This window comes from Saccopteryx bilineata, chromosome 1 (genome assembly GCF_036850765.1).
Source record: "Saccopteryx bilineata isolate mSacBil1 chromosome 1, mSacBil1_pri_phased_curated, whole genome shotgun sequence".
NCBI lineage: Eukaryota > Metazoa > Chordata > Mammalia > Chiroptera > Emballonuridae > Saccopteryx > Saccopteryx bilineata.
The window spans coordinates 98,749,784-98,768,719 of NC_089490.1; the positions used below are offsets into that span (position 1 = coordinate 98,749,784).

The 18,936-nt window shown below is 35.6% G+C and overlaps 1 protein-coding gene across 1 annotated transcript in view; it reads left to right on the forward strand.

The window, feature by feature from the left end:
- CFAP54 (cilia and flagella associated protein 54) overlaps positions 1 to 18,936 on the forward strand; it is a 317,030-nt gene that overhangs the window by 123,523 nt on the left and 174,571 nt on the right. Inside the window, exons 29-33 of the mRNA XM_066262086.1 lie at positions 1,044 to 1,133; positions 1,812 to 1,938; positions 11,405 to 11,516; positions 11,866 to 11,954; positions 18,250 to 18,480. Coding sequence (XP_066118183.1) covers positions 1,044 to 1,133; positions 1,812 to 1,938; positions 11,405 to 11,516; positions 11,866 to 11,954; positions 18,250 to 18,480 — 649 coding nt within the window. The remainder of the gene's footprint in view (positions 1 to 1,043; positions 1,134 to 1,811; positions 1,939 to 11,404; positions 11,517 to 11,865; positions 11,955 to 18,249; positions 18,481 to 18,936) is intronic.

An 18,936-nucleotide genomic window follows, 5' to 3' on the forward strand; every position in this document is an offset into this window, starting at 1 on the left:
CAGATCTAGAACAAGAAAGTACCTAAATATCTTTTAAGCAGGAGGTTGCCCTTTTGGCTCCTTGTTTTATTGATGAGTGACTATACTTGTGGGATTTCTGCAGCTATCTCACCTCTCTTACTGGGTGTCTCAGTTATATCTGGGTGGTTGTAGTGTTTCGGAATTCCCTGACATGGACCTCTCTGTTTCATCATTCTCCATGTCTGTTACAAACTGAATTTATGAATTTAAACCCAATGCTCTGATCAGTAATCAGAGTTTTGTGAAAGCTGTAGTTGTCTGGTTCCATATAAAAAATGTAATTCCTTAAAATGTAAAGTGTTCTAAAAATGTGAATTATTTCTTTTCATATTATATTTTTAAAAGAAAATCCCTCTTATTTCACCAGTAAGTGTGGTGTAATGTTACTAATTTTTCTAACTAATCAGTAAATTCAATAACAAAACAATAATAAAAATATTAGTTTTATATAGCGCTTCCTGCGTGCCAGAAACTACTGTGTGTTTTATACATATTAAGACTCATATAATCCCTATATAACCATTATATTAAGAAGGTATTATCATTCTTCCCATTTTAAAGATAAGGAAACTGAGGCATAGGAAACCTAGGTGCCTTTCCAAGGTCTCATAACCAGAAAGTGTCTGGGTTAGAATCTGAACCCAGGCAGTCTTGCTACAGTGGCTTTGCTCTTCATTTTTCCATGCTTTACTATCTTTTAGTGATAAGATTGGTAGGTTTCTGCATCTGGGATTTGCTGATATATATATGACACCTGTTCAATAGAGATACTCCTATCTTGGAAACCCTACCTATTTGGTAGCAGACTCCTAGGCTCTTAGGGGGAAAAATAATTGAGGTTATTGGATTTTTAAAAATGTCTAAAATATGATATAATTGATACTTTTAAGCCACATAATTTAAAAAGAATACTTGGGTATTTTCCCAGTTTTTTTTTTCATCTTTTCCAAAACATTTTTCTACTTGGTTATTGATGTTAAACAGAACCTACAACTTATCATTATTACTATTTTTAACTTTAGATTTTACATCTGAACTCTCAGGAGCAGAGGACCCTATATTTCTTTACCCTATAGTTTTAAATTGGTCAGTCAAAAGTGCTGTGAAAGAAGGTAGGTGACCGACGTGCACATGTGCCGTTCACTTGACTTACTATTGAAGATCAATTATTCTGTGGATATTGTTTACTACTTGAAGGTTTAGCCTGTTACAGGCAGAAGATTTTGGGTTCTTTATTCATTCAGAATAATGTAGACTTGATTGAAAAGTAATGAAAGAGACCTAAATAGCTACCTGATTTAAAGTTTGGGAAGGCAGAATGTTGATGGTGGCTTATTTGGGTAATAAATGATGTTACTATGTAACTTACAAAAACTAGGGAATTGTAATATATATTAGTGACCTTTAAATTCTCTATGAAGAAATAGCAACATTATTGTTTAACTAAGAATACAAAAAGATAATAATTAGGATAATAGTTATTCTGATAATTGTTAGCAATTTTTTTTCTAACTAATCATAGGTGAGTGGCAACTTTTATAAAATCTTTCCTAATACTGAGATATTTGGGAAATAAATAAAATATAGATTGTAAAAGATTTGAGGATTTTTAGAAAAACAGTAGTAGTTTTTGCCACATTTATTCTTACATATTTTAAAAAAGTAACAAATCTAAAATACAGGTTAATAAACTTGCCAATTAGAACAAAATAACTATTAGTAAAAGTAACCTTTCAGCACCAATAACTAAGTATATTGATAAGTATAAGTGAACTTCCTTGTTTTTACAGTTATGAAATTTAAGCAGAGACCTAGATTCCTGGAATTTTTTACTCAAGTTATGCTAAAATGTATGAATGATGAAAAATTTAACCTTATGTTGGAGATAACAAATCCTGTGTGTGACTTCTTGAAAAGGTACTTATAATATCTGTTTTATTGCTGCTAACAGCTTTAGAAAATGAGTAACATTGTCACATAAAACATCATATCAGGTGGATGAAAAAGTATATAAGATACAGACAGTTAAAACAGCCACCTGGGAGATAGTGAGGATTTATGTCTCTGTGTGTACATCAGTAAGTGCACATAATATTATTTATATAACTGAACTAAGGAATAACATTAGAGAATATTTATATTTGCAGCAGGAAATAAATTAGGCCTTTTTGCTACAGAGTCAAGATGGATGATAACATCTCTGGGCCATCAGCATCTCACACATAAGCTCCTGGGTCAGTTTTGATTACTAACCGTAGTCTTCTAATTTCTCTACTTTAGCAAGCAGAGCCATCCCTCAGGGTTTCATTTGTGTATGTGAATGGGGAGTTCCTCAAATAGAAATAATGAAACTTAAAGCTATTCCCCTTGTTCTGTAAGCCCGAGTAATTCTCTTTGCCCCCAAATGTAATTGTAATGTTTTATGCCAGTTTTGAGAGATACCAAATGAACCTAACTTTTGTTCTGACACCTGGGTTTTACTTTCACCACTATGCCTCATTTTAGTAATAGGAAATATCAATAACATAAGGTCAATTTAAAACATGGCAGCAGAAGAAAAACATTATCATAAAAACATGCAGGAAAATAGTCTTCCTAAAATAGGCACTTCTATTATTGGAACAAACACTTGGGCTATATGTGCTTAATATTTTTGAAAGATAAAGAGGAACTAGCAGATCATGGTAATAAGAGAATTGGTCAGAATTAGAAAGTTCCATTAAATAAATTAAAAAATAGCCAAAATTAGATGTTTAGAAGTTGTAAATAACATTCTTGATACCAAAGAAAATTAGAATATAGCATCAGTGTGCAGTGAAGTTTGGAGGGCTGACCATGGTGGTCCAATTTAAGCAAACTGGGTAATCTGAAAGAGGAAAACAGAATGAGTCAGTGTAAAGCCAGCAGCCACGGCCACCATCACAGCTTCCTGGCCCATGCAAGTTCACATTTGATTTGGACAGACGGTAATGAAACAACAGAGCCAAGAACTGGTGGGCCATTACCTTTAATCCTACCTTGCACCTGGTGGGCAAGAAATACACACAGTGGGAAAACACTTCCCTTTCCATTCAGGGCTCCCAAAGCCACTGACTCATCCAAGTTTCCTAGAATCAAAAGTTCTACCTCACCAGCCTTATTCACCTCTGTTCCCCATCTCCTTCTCTTTGCACAAACTCTGCACAAACTGGCTTCTCCTTCAGCACTTTACCATCTTGGCTGTTTCTCCTCTCCTCCACGTGGCCTTTCTCTACTCTCCTCTCTAATGCTAATCTCAGGAACCGAGAGAGAGTAAACTCCTGGTCTGCCCATTTTATAGTGTAGAAATCAAAACCTTTAATATATAAACAGGGATGTCTCTGATACAAAGTCACTTAGGGTGGGAAAGGCTTAGTCTTAAAGCTAAGCCTTAGGGTATAATGATGCTGCCTGCTTACAGCCTGTCCCCCACATCCAATGCAAACTATAAACAAGCAAACCTATATATCATATTTATAAACTTATTTGAATAACAGTCAGGCTTAGAAACATTGACCAGTGGTAAAGTAAAAGACCCGAGGTTGAAAATTGAGCAGTATAAATGAGTTCAAACCAAAGGTAATAATTTCAGTTCAAAGGCTGAGCAGATGTTTTAGAATGCTCTTGTCCAAGTCAGGGAGTATAGTGGAGGGGCAGATGAAACACCTTGATTTCTGCTTTGATAGTACTATGTCTTCTTTTGTGTTCATATGCTTAACATAGTTCTATACAAAACAATTTTCTTATACTGTAACAGACACATATGCAGCTGTATTTTCTTCCAACTCTTATGATTTTATGATTTACATTTAATGTTTTAATCCATATGGAATTTATTTTAGTGCGGGGACTTGAATTAAACTTTAGTATTTTTTCCCTTAAAACAATTTTTTTAATCAATTGTCCTGTTAACATGTAAAGAATGTTAATTTTTTGGCTCTGGCTGGTTGGTTCAGTGGTAGAGCGTCGGCCTGGCGTGCAGAAGTTCCGTGTTCGATTCCCGGCCAGGGCACACAGGAGAAGCGCCCATCTGCTTCTCCACCCCTCCCTCTCTCCTTCCTCTCTGTCTCTCTCTTCCCCTCCTGCAACGAGGCTCCATTGGAGCAGGGATGGCCCGGGCACTGGGGATGGCTCCTTGGCCTCTGCCCCAGGCACTAGAGTGGCTCTGGTCGCGACAGAGCGATGCCCCGGAGGGGCAGAGCATCGCCCCCTGGTGGACGTGCCGGGTGGATCCTAGTCGGGCGCATTTTGGAGTCTGTCTGACTGTCTCTCCTCGTTTCCAGCTTCAGAAAAATACAAACAAACAAAAAAAAAAGAATGTTAATTTTTTTAGTTGTTCTCAGTGCTACCTTTTCACATTCAAAGTGGGCGATTCTGTCGATAATGCTTATAAATTATAGTGAGGATATTTCATGAACCTTCATGATCAACAGAACAAAAAGTCAAAGGAATTAGAGATAATGGCTGAAAAAAACAAGGCTAATTTGATAGAAACATAATAATATAGAGTTTAACATGCGACTTTAAAAAAGAAAGAGAAAGGACATAGAAAATGGACCTATAGTGTATTATAATTAAGACTAATTTAATATATATAATCAGTTGAAACTCAACACCATTTAAAGCAGTTATTAAATTTTTAAAAATATGCAAGCTAAAAAATAAAGTTCAGTATATCACCCAGACTAAAATTTGTAAGGACCACGTTCTATCTTTTTTTAAAATTTTATTTAGACAATTAATTTTAATGGGGTGACATTGATCATTTAGAGTATATAGATTCAGAGAAAACATATCCAGATCATTTTGACATTTGATTATGTCGTATACCCATCACCCAAAGTGAAATTGTCCTCCATCACCTTTATTTGGTTTTCTTTATGTCCCTCCCCTCCCCCACCCCCTCCCTTTCTTCTCTTCCCCTCCCTTTCCCTCCCCCGGTAACCACTGCACTCTTATCCATGTCCATGAGTCTTAATTTTATAGGACCACATTCTCTTAAAGTACAATAAAACTAAGTTTAGAACAAAATAAATTATTAGCATATACAATTATTGACTGAAAAAAGGAATCTAACTAAAGGTATGGAGCCTTTTAAAAATAACGATAATGAGCCCTGGCTGGTTGGCTTGGAGAGCGTCAGAGCATCAGCCCAGCATGTGGAAGTCATGGGTTTGATTCTCAGCTTAAGCACACAGGAGAAGTGCCCAGCTGCTTCTTCCCTCTTCCCCTTCTACTTTCTCTCTGTCTCTCTCTTCCCCTCCTGTAGCCAAGGCTCCATTGGAGCAAAGCTGACCCAGGCACTTAGGATGGCTGCATGGCTGCCCCAGGCACTAGAATGGCTCCTGTTGCAATGGAACAATGCCCCAGATGGGCAGAGCATCGCCCCTTAGTTGGCTGCTGATTGGATCCTGGTCGGGCACATGTGGGAGTCTGTCTGCCTCCTCGCTTCTCACTTCAGAAAAATACAAAATAAATAAATAAATAAAAATAACAATAATGAGAATGTAAGCAATATCAAATATCCTCAAAGCAACAGTTGAGAGAAAATTTTTAGCTTTAGAAACTTTTATTACTAAACAGGAAAAATAAAATTACATGAACTTTAATTTACAAAGTTAGAAAAATAAAATAAATCTAAGAAAGAAAAAGGAAATTAAAAATAGAAATTAATCAATTATAAGTTGGTTTTTTAAATTTAATTTTATTTTTTATTTTTATTTATTTATTTATTTTATTTATTTATTTATTTATTTGCATTCTTCTGAAGCTGGAAATGGGGAGAGACAGTCAGACAGACTCCCGCATGCACCCGACCAGGATCCACCGGGCACACCCACCAGAGGCGACGCTCTGTCCACCAGGGGGCGACGCCCTGCCCCTCTGGGGCATCGCTCTGTCACGACCAGAGCCACTCTAGCGCCTGGGGCAGAGGCCAAGGAGCCATCCCCAGCACCTGGGCCATCTTTTGCTGCAATGGAGCCTTGGCTGCGGGAGGGGAAGAGAGAGACAGAGAGGAAGGAGGGGGTGGAGGTGGAGAAGCAAATGGGCGCTTCCCCCATGTGCCCTGACCGGGAATTGAACCCAGGTCCCCTGTACGCCAGGCCTACGCTCCACCGCTGAGCCAACCGGCCAGGGCCATAAGTTGGTTTTTAAACTAGTTCAATAGAAAAGAGCTAGAGCTGATTTTCTGAAGATATAAATAAATTAGGTAAATTTGTTGCTGGTATAATAAGAAAAAAACAAAATACAACTAATTCAAGAGAAAATAATTATACATTTGAAGAGGTTAAACAAACATTAGATAACAGTATATACAATTTAATATGAATAAATTAAAAAGTCTAATTGAAAGGGGTGATAATCTGGAAATATTTTACTTAGAAGAATTGATTAAAGCTCTATAAAATTGGATAGCTCAGATTTTTTAAGGCTAGTTTTTACATATTTGAAAGAAACTAATAATTTTTGTTTTATGTAAAGTTACTTCGGAACATTGGTATAAAGTCTCCTAAATTTATCACAGCAGGCTCTGGTAATAGCTTTATAACAAGATAATAAATAATAGAAAATTATGAATTGTTCTTACTAGCAGTATATAGAAGCAAAAATCCAAAATAAGATACTAGCTTCTAAATTCAGCAGTGAAAATAGAAATTATATTCTCAATATAAATAAATGACTAGGAAATCTACAAATATAATTATCACTGATAGTTGAATCTTTAATAGATGCTAAAATATCATGTAAAATTCAGCAATCATTCCTGGTAAATTAGGATTAGAAGAATATTTTCTGTTAAAATAAGCTCTACAATAAGGAAACCTATTATTTCTTCTACCACTTAACATTGTTTTGAAAGTTCTTGCCAATGCATTAAAATAATAAATAGAAATTACGAGCTTCCAGTCAAGATGGGCAAGGTAGGTAAATGTGGAACACTCATCTCCCACAACCACAGCAAAATTACAACTAAACTGCAGAACAACCACCATTCAGAACCACCTGAAATCTAGCTGAATGTACGTCCTACAACTAAGGATTTAAAGAAATCATTGGTAGTAGGGGCAGAGACTCAGAATGGACTTGTCTCACACCTACGTGTGGCAGATGAAAATTGGAAGGAACATCTTGGCTTCGGAAGTTCCCCTAAAGAATGGGGGTAATGGGGGTCCCAGCCCCACACCTGGCCCCCCCAGTTCAGGGTTCCAGAGCCAGGAAGACAAGTCCCCATCACTTCTAGCTGTAAAAGCCAGTAGGGGATATGGCTGGGTGAGACAGAGTGCTGCTGGAGTTCCAGGCAGTTCCTCTTAAAGGGCCTGTGCGCTGACTAACTTGGACTTACTCCCTCTTGCTCCAGCACTGGGTCAGCACCTCAAAAGGCATTGAATTATCTGACAAGAGCTAGAGGGGCAGCTTTCTGACAAACAAAATTGCTGGCAGAGGTCATTGTTCTTTTTCTGAGCCCTCCCAGCACACCAAACTTGCAGGCCACTCAAAGTGTTTCCAGTGGTTTTTCCATATGAATAGCCTGTCTTGGCTCATACTTTAGACTTTCCTAAAATCTCTCAAACAAGCAGCAACTTACCTCAGCATCCCGTACTTTTGCTAAGTGGCCCAGCACTAGCAGCAGTTGGCCTTGGTTCGCAGCTTGGCCTTGCCCAAGCCCAGTAAAATTAGCAGCCATCTGCAGATCTCTTTGTAGCTCATGCCCAGAGGCTCCAGGCAGAACACAGGCAGCAACTGACCTTGGCCTGCACCTTCTGACAAGCACCAGAGCTAGGATAGCTTCAGATAATGTTGAAGCACTACTTAACCACCTCCACAAGCGACATACTCAGCATGCACCAGACCCCACTGAAGTAAGTCCAGCTTCATGAGGGACGGGCACCCTGCACAGCTGATCCTCCACTGTGGTTTGTGGGGACCCTACAGAAAACCTACTACGTGAGGCCACTTTACCAAACTTGAGAGACATAGCAGCTTTACCTAATACATAGAAATAAACACTGGGAGGCTGCCAAAACAAGGAGACAAAGAACCATTTTCCAAATGAAAGAACAGAAAAATACTCCAGAAAAAGAACTAAACAAAATGGAGACAATCTACTACATGCAGAGTTCAAAACACTGGTTATAAGAATGCTCAATGAATGTAGTGAGAACTTCAATAGCATAAAAAAGGACATGGAAACCATAAAATAGAACCAGTGAGAAATGAAGTATACACTAACTGAAATGGAGAATAATTTATAGGAAATCGACAGTAGAGTAGATAAAGCTAAGAATTAAATCAGCAATTTAGAATATAATGAAGCATAAAATACCCAATTAGAACAACAAAAAGAATAAAGAATCCAAAAAATGAGGATAGTGTAAGGAGCCTCTGGGACAACTTTAAGCATAATAACATTTGCATCATGGAGGTGCTGAAAGGAAAAAAGAGTGAGCAAGAAATTGAAAACCTGTTTGAAAAAATAATGACAGAAAACCTTCCTAACCTGATGAAAGAATTAGATATACAAGTCCAGGAAGTGTAGAGTCCCAAACAACATGAACCCAAGGAGAACCACACCAAGACACATAATTAAAATATAAAAGCCCTGGCCAGTTGGTTTAGTGGTAGAGCATTGGCCAGGCATGTGGATGTCCCAGGTTTGATTCCTGGTCTGGGCACACAGGAGAAGCGACCATCTGCTTCTACACCCCTCTCCCTTCTCTTTCTCTCTCTCTCTCCCTCCTGCAGCCATGGGAGCAAGTTGGTTGGAGCAAGTTGGCCCTGGGCACTGAAGATGGCTCCATGGCCTCACCTCAGGTACTAAAATAGCTTGGATGCCAAGCAACAGAACAATGGCCACAAATGGGCAGAGCATTACCCCATAGGGGGCTTGCTGGGTGGATTCTGTTTAGGGCACATGTGGGAGTCTGTCTCTCTACCTCCCTGCTTCTCACTTAAGAAAATAAAAATTAAAATGCAAAAGGTTAAAGACAAAGAGAGAATCTTAAAAATCACCAAGAAAAGCAGTTAGTTACCTAGAAGGGAGCTCCCATCAGACTATCAGTTTATTTTTTAACAGAAATTTTGCAGGACAAAAAGTATTGGCAAGAAATATTCAAAGTGATGAAAAGTAAGGACCTATAGCCAAGATTATTCTACCCAGCAAAGCAATCATTTAGAATTGAAAGACAGATAAAGAGCTTCTCAGACAAGAAAAAGCTAAAGGAGTTTATCACCACCAAACCAGTATTACATAAAATGTTAATGTTATAGGGTCTTCCTTGAAAAATAAGAATAAGATAAAAAATATGAACACTAAAATGGTGATGAATTACATACCTGAAAACAATTAAATCTAAAAAACAAAATAAATGAACTAGCAGAAAAAAAAGAAATAAAAATTATGATTAAAATTTGATTATCATATAATAGGGTCTCAAAAATGTTTGTCAAATGAATTTCACAATAAAGTACTCTGAAAATAAAGATAAAATGATTGGTATTTTTAAATAATTATTTTTTAGCTTAATAATTTAATTAACTGAAAACTATCAGAACTAATAGTAGGATTCCACAGAATGTCTAGATGCAAAATTGCAATAGAAACAGTACAATAAAAAAATTATTCCATTTCTATGAAGTACAAGATTAAATTTATTAGGAGTTGTGAGAGAACTTAGGTTCATATAAAGAAGACCAAACATCCTTACTAAGAAATAGCAAAAACGACTTGAATAAATAGAGAGACATGGCATATTACTCAGGGGGGTGATGGAATATTGTCAAGATTTGTTACCTTCAAATTAATTTATAAGTTCAATGCAATTCCAATCAGATTAGGTTATATGGAATGGGTTAGGATAATAAAATATTTGAAAAATTAGAAAGAGTAAAAGAAATTTGTATTATCAGATAAAATATAAAATGTTTTTGAAATAATAAGCAGACAGCTGTTGGGACTCAATGCTTTTAGTCAGAAACATGTACTAATATAAATAATAAAATAAGAAATAAACTGAAATTAAAGTTCAATAATCTTGACCACATAAAAATTAAAAAAAATACTATTTCTTTTACAACACAACATAAATAAAAAGTAGTCAGAACTAGGAGGAAGCATCCTATGAAGAGGTTGAACTGTGAAGGACTCTAATTTATTCAGTAGATCAAAGTTCTGCTGAGTATGGAGGAGAATGTTGAGAGGATTGGGAAGATGGTTTCTCAGGTATGCATTCATGATCTCCTCTCATTTCCGTCTTTTTCTGGAATACAGTAACCAAGTCAAGCATTCTGGTGGCGTAAGATAGGGAGGAAGTGAGGAAGAGACCAAACTAATTGGAAAAGAGCAGACAACCAGTCTCAGGTTGCCTGTTGCAGTGGATGGATCTCCAAATCCTTAATAGTCACTGGTCCAACCTTCCTAGTTTAGGAAGACAAAACATTTGCCAAAATGAATACTGACTAACTGAGAGATTCCTGGAATTGCTGCCGCTGGGCTGTAGTTCCAGCCAACCACAGGATGCTCATCATCATCATCAAAATTGAAGCAGGAGGCCAACCACCAGTGGGGCCAAGATGAATTTGTAACTGTAACTCCTGGAAGTAGCTATCCAGACTCATCCACTCATTCCATTAGCCTTGCATTGATGGGACCTTACATTTTATTCAATTTGGCTTTGGATCCTGTTTATCATGTTATAACAGGGTAATGCTGTACTTACCAAAGGAAATACAAATTTTGGGAAATACATAAATTTCAAGAAAATAAGTAATAAGTTTCAAAAGAAGATGGGATGAAAGACTTTATAATATTTGGAAAGTGGGCCAGATTGTCACAAGAGGTTCATGACAGATTAAAAAACAAGGTTGAGAACCCCTACAGGTGATTGGGGAAGGCAGAAAGTTTAGTAGTCATCTAAAATGCGGAGCCTTTGTAGGTACCCAGAAGGTGATAGTGGCTGGAAACTTGAACATGATAGAACCAAATAGACTAAAATCTGTTGGAAGTAAGGTAGCTTGTTTATAGTCACTCTTATGTAGTTTTAGTTTTATGGTGATGTTTTCAGATTTTATTTTTGGTCCAATTCTATTTTTTTCTTTTTTTTTTTCAATTCTATTTTTTTCTACATCGCACATCAACTCTAATCAAATTTTATGGAACAGTTTACATTTTGCTCTTTTGAGAGGCCAACTATTCCTTGATGACCAGGAATATTATCACAGTCTAATTTATGCATGGAACACAAACAATTTTAGATATTCTTCTTGCATAATTTTACTGACAACATTCATTAAAGATTTATTACTTTGAGGTAGTTTTGCAAATTCTTGCAGATTCTTTTAACTGACTTTGTCTTTTTTGCATTAGGAGAAATGAGTCCCTACTTGGAGTAAAAAAAAATAAATATAAGGACAATATATTGGATACAAAGGAATCTAAACCTGTGAAGTTCAAAGCTGCAGTAATGGAGATGGGAAAAGTAAGTTTCATATAAGTTATGAATTTTAAGTTAATGGAATGAAGAGTTTCATGTATCTATAGATGATTACATTATGATTTATTATAACATTAAACAGAAGGAAATGCTAACAAGCATAATTTTATAATTATACAATACATTATAGTAATTCTTAAGTACTTAAGTATGGATGTTTTTATAATGATATTTTTTGTCTACAGGGGTACTTTGTTACTTTTAATAATAATTTTAATTGAGAGGTGTAAAGAAATCATTATTTTAATGTCAAGAGATAAGCATGAGTAAGTTATAGTATTGTATTCAAAATTTAACTTTAGTTTGTAACATTTTTGTTTTCTCCTGTATTAAGGCTACAGATATACCGAGGAAAAAAAAGGGAACTCTAAGAGAATTTTTGTCCAGAAATCTATCTATTTCTGAAATGACAGAACATGAAAGGTATTAATTGATTATTTAATTAGTTCAGTAAACATGTACTTGAGGGTTACTATGTGTTGTGCATTAATTTGGGCTTTAGGAATATACCGGTTAACTAGACAGATAAGATCACTGCCCTCAAGGAGCTTAATACTAATGAAAGTAGTGCACTAAACAAGTAAACATACATATAAACAATACAATTTACAATTGTCATAAATTTTGTAATAATAAACTAACAGGTTGATATGCTATAAAACAGCGGTTTTCAACCAGTATGTCACGGCACACTGGTGTGCTGCAAGAGATTTTAAAACATGTGAGGGCATGGTTTTTAATTACAGGCATGGACCTTTTTTCCCATAGATTGTCAAACAAAAAAATGACAATGGCCAGCACTTCTATAGTCATATAATGTGAATGAATAAAATTTATATCTATTTTTTTGTCATATCGGCAAAAAATATATTTTTTTGTTGTGCTGCAGAATTTTAGTCATTAGTTTATGTGTGCCATGAGATGAAATGGTTGAAAATAGCTGCTATAGAGTAAGTGGCCTGGGGTGGAGGTGAAGGCAGTAGTAGTTTAGATAGGAGAGTGGTCAGGAGACTGAATTGATAAATTTTTATTATTGGTGGACCTAATGTTCTTGTTGATAAAAGTTAAAGCATAAAACTTACCATGGTAAAGTGTTTAGCTTCTATTTTTATGAAGATGCTTTTATAATTCTTATACATTCTTTGTATATCTTCGTAATGTAATGTCTTTCTTTGCCTGTTTATTGATTTTGATCTTAATAAGCAACTATAGATTTTAATAGAACCATTCTCACTTTCTGTTTGTTTGCATTTGCCAACTCTTTGTTTTATTTTTCCTTTACTTTTTAATTTAAATTGTGACATATTTTAGATGGGTATGGCCAATAATATAACTAATGAACATGTACTCAATAGGCAGCTTACCACATCAGATATTTCAAACAGTTTAAATTCTCATGCATCCCTCTTGGAATGCAATTTCCATCCCTCTGTATCCCAGAAGTACTTTATCATGTTTGTGAGTGACTTTATACTTCAAATATATATGTGTAAAGCCCTAAATAATGCACATTATTTTTTTTACAGTTTGCTTCGCCATTTTTTTCTCAATATTGTATTTGTGAGATTTTTAAAATTTAATTAATTGTGTTCACATAGATTTAGGGTCACCCCGAATGCATCCCCTCTCCCCCATATTCCTCTCAACATCTCCTTTGTCCCCCTCCCTACAGCGCCCTCTCCCCTTCCCTTTAGGTTTATCCCATCCTATCATCTCCTTTCCCTCTGTCCTCTTTTCCTCTGGTCCCTTTGATCCCTCCTTTGTCTCAATTCTATTCCTCAGTTCTCATTGTTCTTTGGATTCCTCAAATGAGTGAGGTCATATGATATTTTTCTTTCTCTGCCTGGCTTATTTCACTTAACATAATAGTTTCCAGGTACATCATTGTACATCAAAAGGTAAGATTTCCTTCTTTTTCATGGCCTCATAGTATTCCATAGTATATATCTACCACTGCTTTTTAATCTACTTGTCCACTGTTGGACACTTGAGCTGTTTCCAGATCTTTGCTATTGTGAACAATGCTGCCATAAACATGGGGGTGCATTTCTTTTTTTGAATCAGTGCTATGGTGTTCTTGGGATATATTCCTAAAAGTGGGATGGCTGGGTCAAAAGGCGGATTCATTTTTAATTTTTTGAGGAATCTCTACCAGGGGTCCCCAAACTTTTTACACAGGGGGCCAGTTCACTGTCCCTCAGACTGCTGGAGGGCCGCCACATACAGTGCTCCTCTTACTGACCACCAATGAAAGAGGTGCCCCTTCTGGAAGTGTGGCAGGGGGCCAGATAAATGGCCTTAGAGGGCTGCATGCGGCCTGCGGGCCGTAGTTTGGGGACGCCTGTTCCACAGTGGCTGCACAAGTCTGCATTCCCACCAGCAGTGCAGGAAGGTTCCCCTTTCTCCACATCCTCACCAGCACCTATTGTGTGTTGTTTTGTTAATGAGCACCATTCTGACTGGTGTGAGGTGGTATCTCATTGTGGTTTTAATTTGCATTTCTCTAATGATTAGTGATGTTGAACATTTTTTCATATGCCTATTGGCCATCTGTATGTCCTCTTTGGAGAAGTGTCTATTCATTTCTTTTGCCCATTTTTTGATTGGATTGTTTGTCTTCCTGGTGTTGAGTTTTACAAGTTCTTTATAAATTTTGGTTATTAACCCCTTATCAGACGTATTGTTGAATATGTTCTCCCATTGTGTGGTTTGTCTTTTTATTCTGTTCATATTGTCTTTAGCTGTACAAAAGCTTTTTAGTTTGATATAGTCCCATTTGTGCATCCTGTCTTTTATTTCACTTGCCCGTGGAGATAAATCAGCAAATATATTGCTGCGAGAGATGTTGGAGAGCTAACTACCTATGTTTCATGTCAATTATACATGTCGAGTTACTCATTTCACATCTGTGTAGTATTCCATTGTATGAATAAATAAACTTCACTCAGTCTCCTGTAAAGGAACATTTAAATTGTTTTTAATTTTTCAATATTGTAAACAGTACTCCAGAGAACAGTTTGTACATCTCTCCATATGCACATGTGAGAGTTTCTGGTATAAACACACACAAGTACAGTTCCTAAGATATAGACACCTTTGGTTTTTACTTCCATTACTGGATATTGCTAAGTTTCTCTTAAATTTTCATCAGTGGTGTTTCAATTTTCCATTATTCAACATCTTCACCAACACTTGAGATATTAAATTTTCAAATTTTTTGTAAAACTATGAATTGTGAAATTTTATTTCATTGTTATTTTAATTTTTACTTCTTTGGTTACTGATGAGATTAGGCATCTTTTTATATTTTTATTAGACCCTAGGATTTTTCTAGTCTCAGGACTGCTTGTGTACACCCTTGAACATTTAAAAATCTTTTTTTTTTTACTCATTTATTTTTACAATTTTGGATACTAATGCTTCTCCTACTTTGTGGCTCATTTATATACATTTTAAAGTTTTTTATTTTTAATTCAAAAGTTGTAATTGTTAATGGAGTCTATTGTAACAATATTTCCATTTATTGTTTTTGAAGTTCTCCTCTAACTTGAAGTAATAAAGGTAATTTCTTAGTGAATTTAAGTTTTTGGTTTTCACACTTAGAAATTTTATTGAACTATAATTTCATTTTGTGAATGGTGATAAGAAGAGAACCCCTCTCCCTTCTTTTTAGTTTCATTATTGATCCCCACTTGGCTAGTCCCATTTATTCAGCAGTCTATTCTGTGATCACTGTCACTTTTGTCAGTTAGCAAGTTTTTATACATGTAGTTTTGTATCACTTGTATGTCCCATTAGTCTATTTGTCTCTTCCTGAGTCTCTATCACCCCATCATATTTACTTTAGCTTTAAATTAAGTCTTGTCTGATGGAACAAGTCTCTCCAGCATGGTCTTCTCCCTCATTAATCTTGTCTTATTCTTCCAGAAAGTAGTTTGAAATCATTTGTCGAGTAATATAAAAATCTTGTGATTTTGCTAGAGATAGAACTAAATATATAGATTGGTTTGGGAAGGTTATTTTAAAAATAATATTGAATCTTTCAATTAGTAGACAGACCACTTAGGTCTTATTTAATGCCTCTCAATAAATTTTTATGATATTCTCCATAAAGGTGCTATTCGTCTTTTGTTGGTGTAAATGGTATTTTTAGGTTACATTTTGAATGTTTCTATTCTTTTGTATAAGAATATAATTGATTTATAAACAACTTTTTTTTTTTTTTTTTTTTTTTTTACAGAGACAGAGAGAGGGATAGATAGGGATAGACAGACAGGAACAGAGAGAGATGAGAAGCATCAATCATCAGTTTTTTGTTGCGACACCTTAGTTGTTCATTGATTGCTTTCTCATATGTGCCTTGACTGTGGGCCTTCAGCAGACCGAGTAACCCCTTGCTCGAGGCAGCGACCTTGGGTCCAAGCTGGTTAGCTTTGCTCAAGCCAGATGAGCTCGCGCTCAAGCTGGCGACCTCGGGGTCTCGAACCTGGGTGCTCCGCTTCCCAGTCTGATGCTCTATCCACTGCGCCACCACCTGGTCAGGCTAATCAACTTAATTTTTTATACAACATGATAATTTATTCATAGATATAGGTTGTCTGTGTGGACAGTCATAGTGTGAACAGATAATGCAAGTTTTGCTTATTTCTTTCTAATACTGGAGCCTCTTATTTCCTTTTCTTGTCTAGCCTATAGGTTAGGACCTCAAATTTAATATTGAATAGAGTTCATGATTGTGGATATCTTTGTTGTAATAAACATTAAAAATACTTTTTATTTTCAGATAATTGTACATTTGCAAATATATTCACATGCAGCTATAAGAAATAGTACAGAGAGATCCCATATATCCTTCACCCAGTTTCTCCTAAGTTAACTAACTATATAACTATAGTCCAATAGTACAACCAGAAAATTGACATTGATACAATCCACTGACCTCTTCAGGCCACAGCAATTTTGCATGCACACATATGTGTGAGAATATTTAGTTTTATGCAATTTTAACACATTTGTAGACTGTGACTATCGCCATGGTCAAGATACAGAATAGTTCTATCCCAAGGATCTTCCCCTCACCCCCATGCTACATTTTTATAGCTACAGACACCTCCCTTTCTTTCTGCTCTCTCAACCTCTGCCAACCACCTATTTGTTCTCAAACTCTTTAATTTTGTCATTTCAAGAATTTTATAAAATAAAGTAACTCATATTTATTTTTGAGCTGCAAGAGAAACACTTGCCAACAATATCCTAGGTGGAGACGCAGGACCAAATTGTGTAAGTGTATCAGGCCGGCTGGTCACTGCACTGCTTGAAAGTGAGCTTGGGCTCCTTAAAATCAATAAACTGGTGATTTTATGCCTTGAAAAAAAAAAGAATTTTATAAAAATGGAACCATACAGCATATGACTTTCTGAGATTGGCCTTTTCTTTCCACTCAATGTAATCACTTTGAGATCCACTCAGGTTGTATGAATAACTAGTTCACTTACTACTACTTAGTAGTATTCTGTTTTGCATGCACACATATGTGTGGGCATATTTAGTTTTATGCAATTTTAACAGATCTGTAGACTGTGACTATCCCCATGGTTAAGATATAAACAAATGGCTGCACCACCATTTGTTTAACCATTTACTCATTGAAGAACATTTGGATCATTTCCAATCTTGGCTATTAAAATAATGATGGTATGAACATTCATGTACAGGGTTGTTGTTTTTTTATGTGGGCATAAACCTTAATTTCTTAAGGATAAAATGCCCAGTAGTGCAATTGCTAGGTAGTATGATAAGGGTGTGTTTAATTTTGTGAAAAATCCCATACTCTCTTCCAGATTGTCTGTACCTTTTTACATTCCCACAGCAGTGTATGAGTATTCTAGTTTCCCCTCATGCTTGCCAGCATTTAGTGTTATCACTATTTTGTATTTTAGTCATTAAAATTAGTGTTATTGAAATTTTGTGACTTTAATTTGCATTTCTCTAATGGCTACTGGTATTGAACATCAGGTAAACTAATACCAAGCAATAGTATAACAGCGTTATCAACAGTAAAAAAAATTGCTAAAACTATTTTGAAAAAATGAAGTCATGCTATATAAACAACTATGTAATGATAAAAATAGTTGGGCTACTTTGAGATCTTGATAGGAATAATTTTAAACAAATATATATTATACTTAAAATATAAACTATTAGTAAATTTTGAAATATAATTTTTTTCAGAGCATATTAAGCATAAGTTTATGAAGTTATTTCATTTATCATTGACTGATGTTTTATTTTCTTCTTCAGTCTAATGAATGTTAGGAAAAATTTTGTGTCATTGTCTTTTTTCTTAAGGAACCATACAAAGAAATTATTTTCTTGTTCAGTACTGAAGTTAGTTGATGAACAATTATAATTTATTTGTCAAATCTTAGTGGCCTTTTGGTTGTGGGCAAGAGAAGCTCTGTTCAGTTTGAGCTTAGGACACAGAACAGACATCAGAGAGACTTGGAGACACTATGTAGTTTACTTTGTCTCTGGTGTTTAATCTTATGCCTTCTCTATTGTCCTATTTCACATTTTCAGCATTAAAGAAACAATAAACAAGCCAGAAACATTTACACAGAGCAGTTAGGTGACTTCTTGATTATGTACAAATTGGAAGCATTTCTCTTTATATATCTGAAGGTTTGTGTAATTTCAAAACTTCTTTGTCCCTGGACAGAAATAAGAGAGCCGATGTTAGAAAAATAGCACTTCAATACCTGGCAGTTTACTTGAATCCTCTAATATTTAATTATGTTAAAAAGAAGAGGTTCCACCAGATATGTCTTGAAGAGATGCCCTGGAAGGCTCAGATGAACCTGTATCTGGCAGGTGCCCACTTCCACCTGCTTTTACTGAAGCTAGGAGAACGCACAAAGATACGATATGGCTCTTCACATGCAGTGGTCAGGTAGAGTATATTATTAGTGAATAATACTTTTGAAGTCTCAAGAATATGGATTGTATTTGTATGTTCTGGGCTCCAATGTTGATAACTTAAAGTGGTTTACAGATGCGTCTGTCTGTCCTGGCCAGTGATATATTTCTTAGTTTCTTATCTTAAAATATTTCCTGAACAGGCCATATATCTAAGTGCTTATGAAGTACTAATTTGATTATAGTTTGACTGTATTTTTCAATATAGCTTTCAGTTGAAAGGGAAAAATATAATTCCAAGAAAAATTTAATATTGTTTGTACAATAATTATATATGTTAGTTGGCACTTAGAGACATTTTAAGCCTCAATAAATACATATTTATTAACCTCTATAAATATCATATTTTTCTCATACAATGTAAAGTTTCTGTTATTAATTCAAAAGACATTTATGAGCTTGTTGATTGTCTTTGGCTAAAGTGTTATGG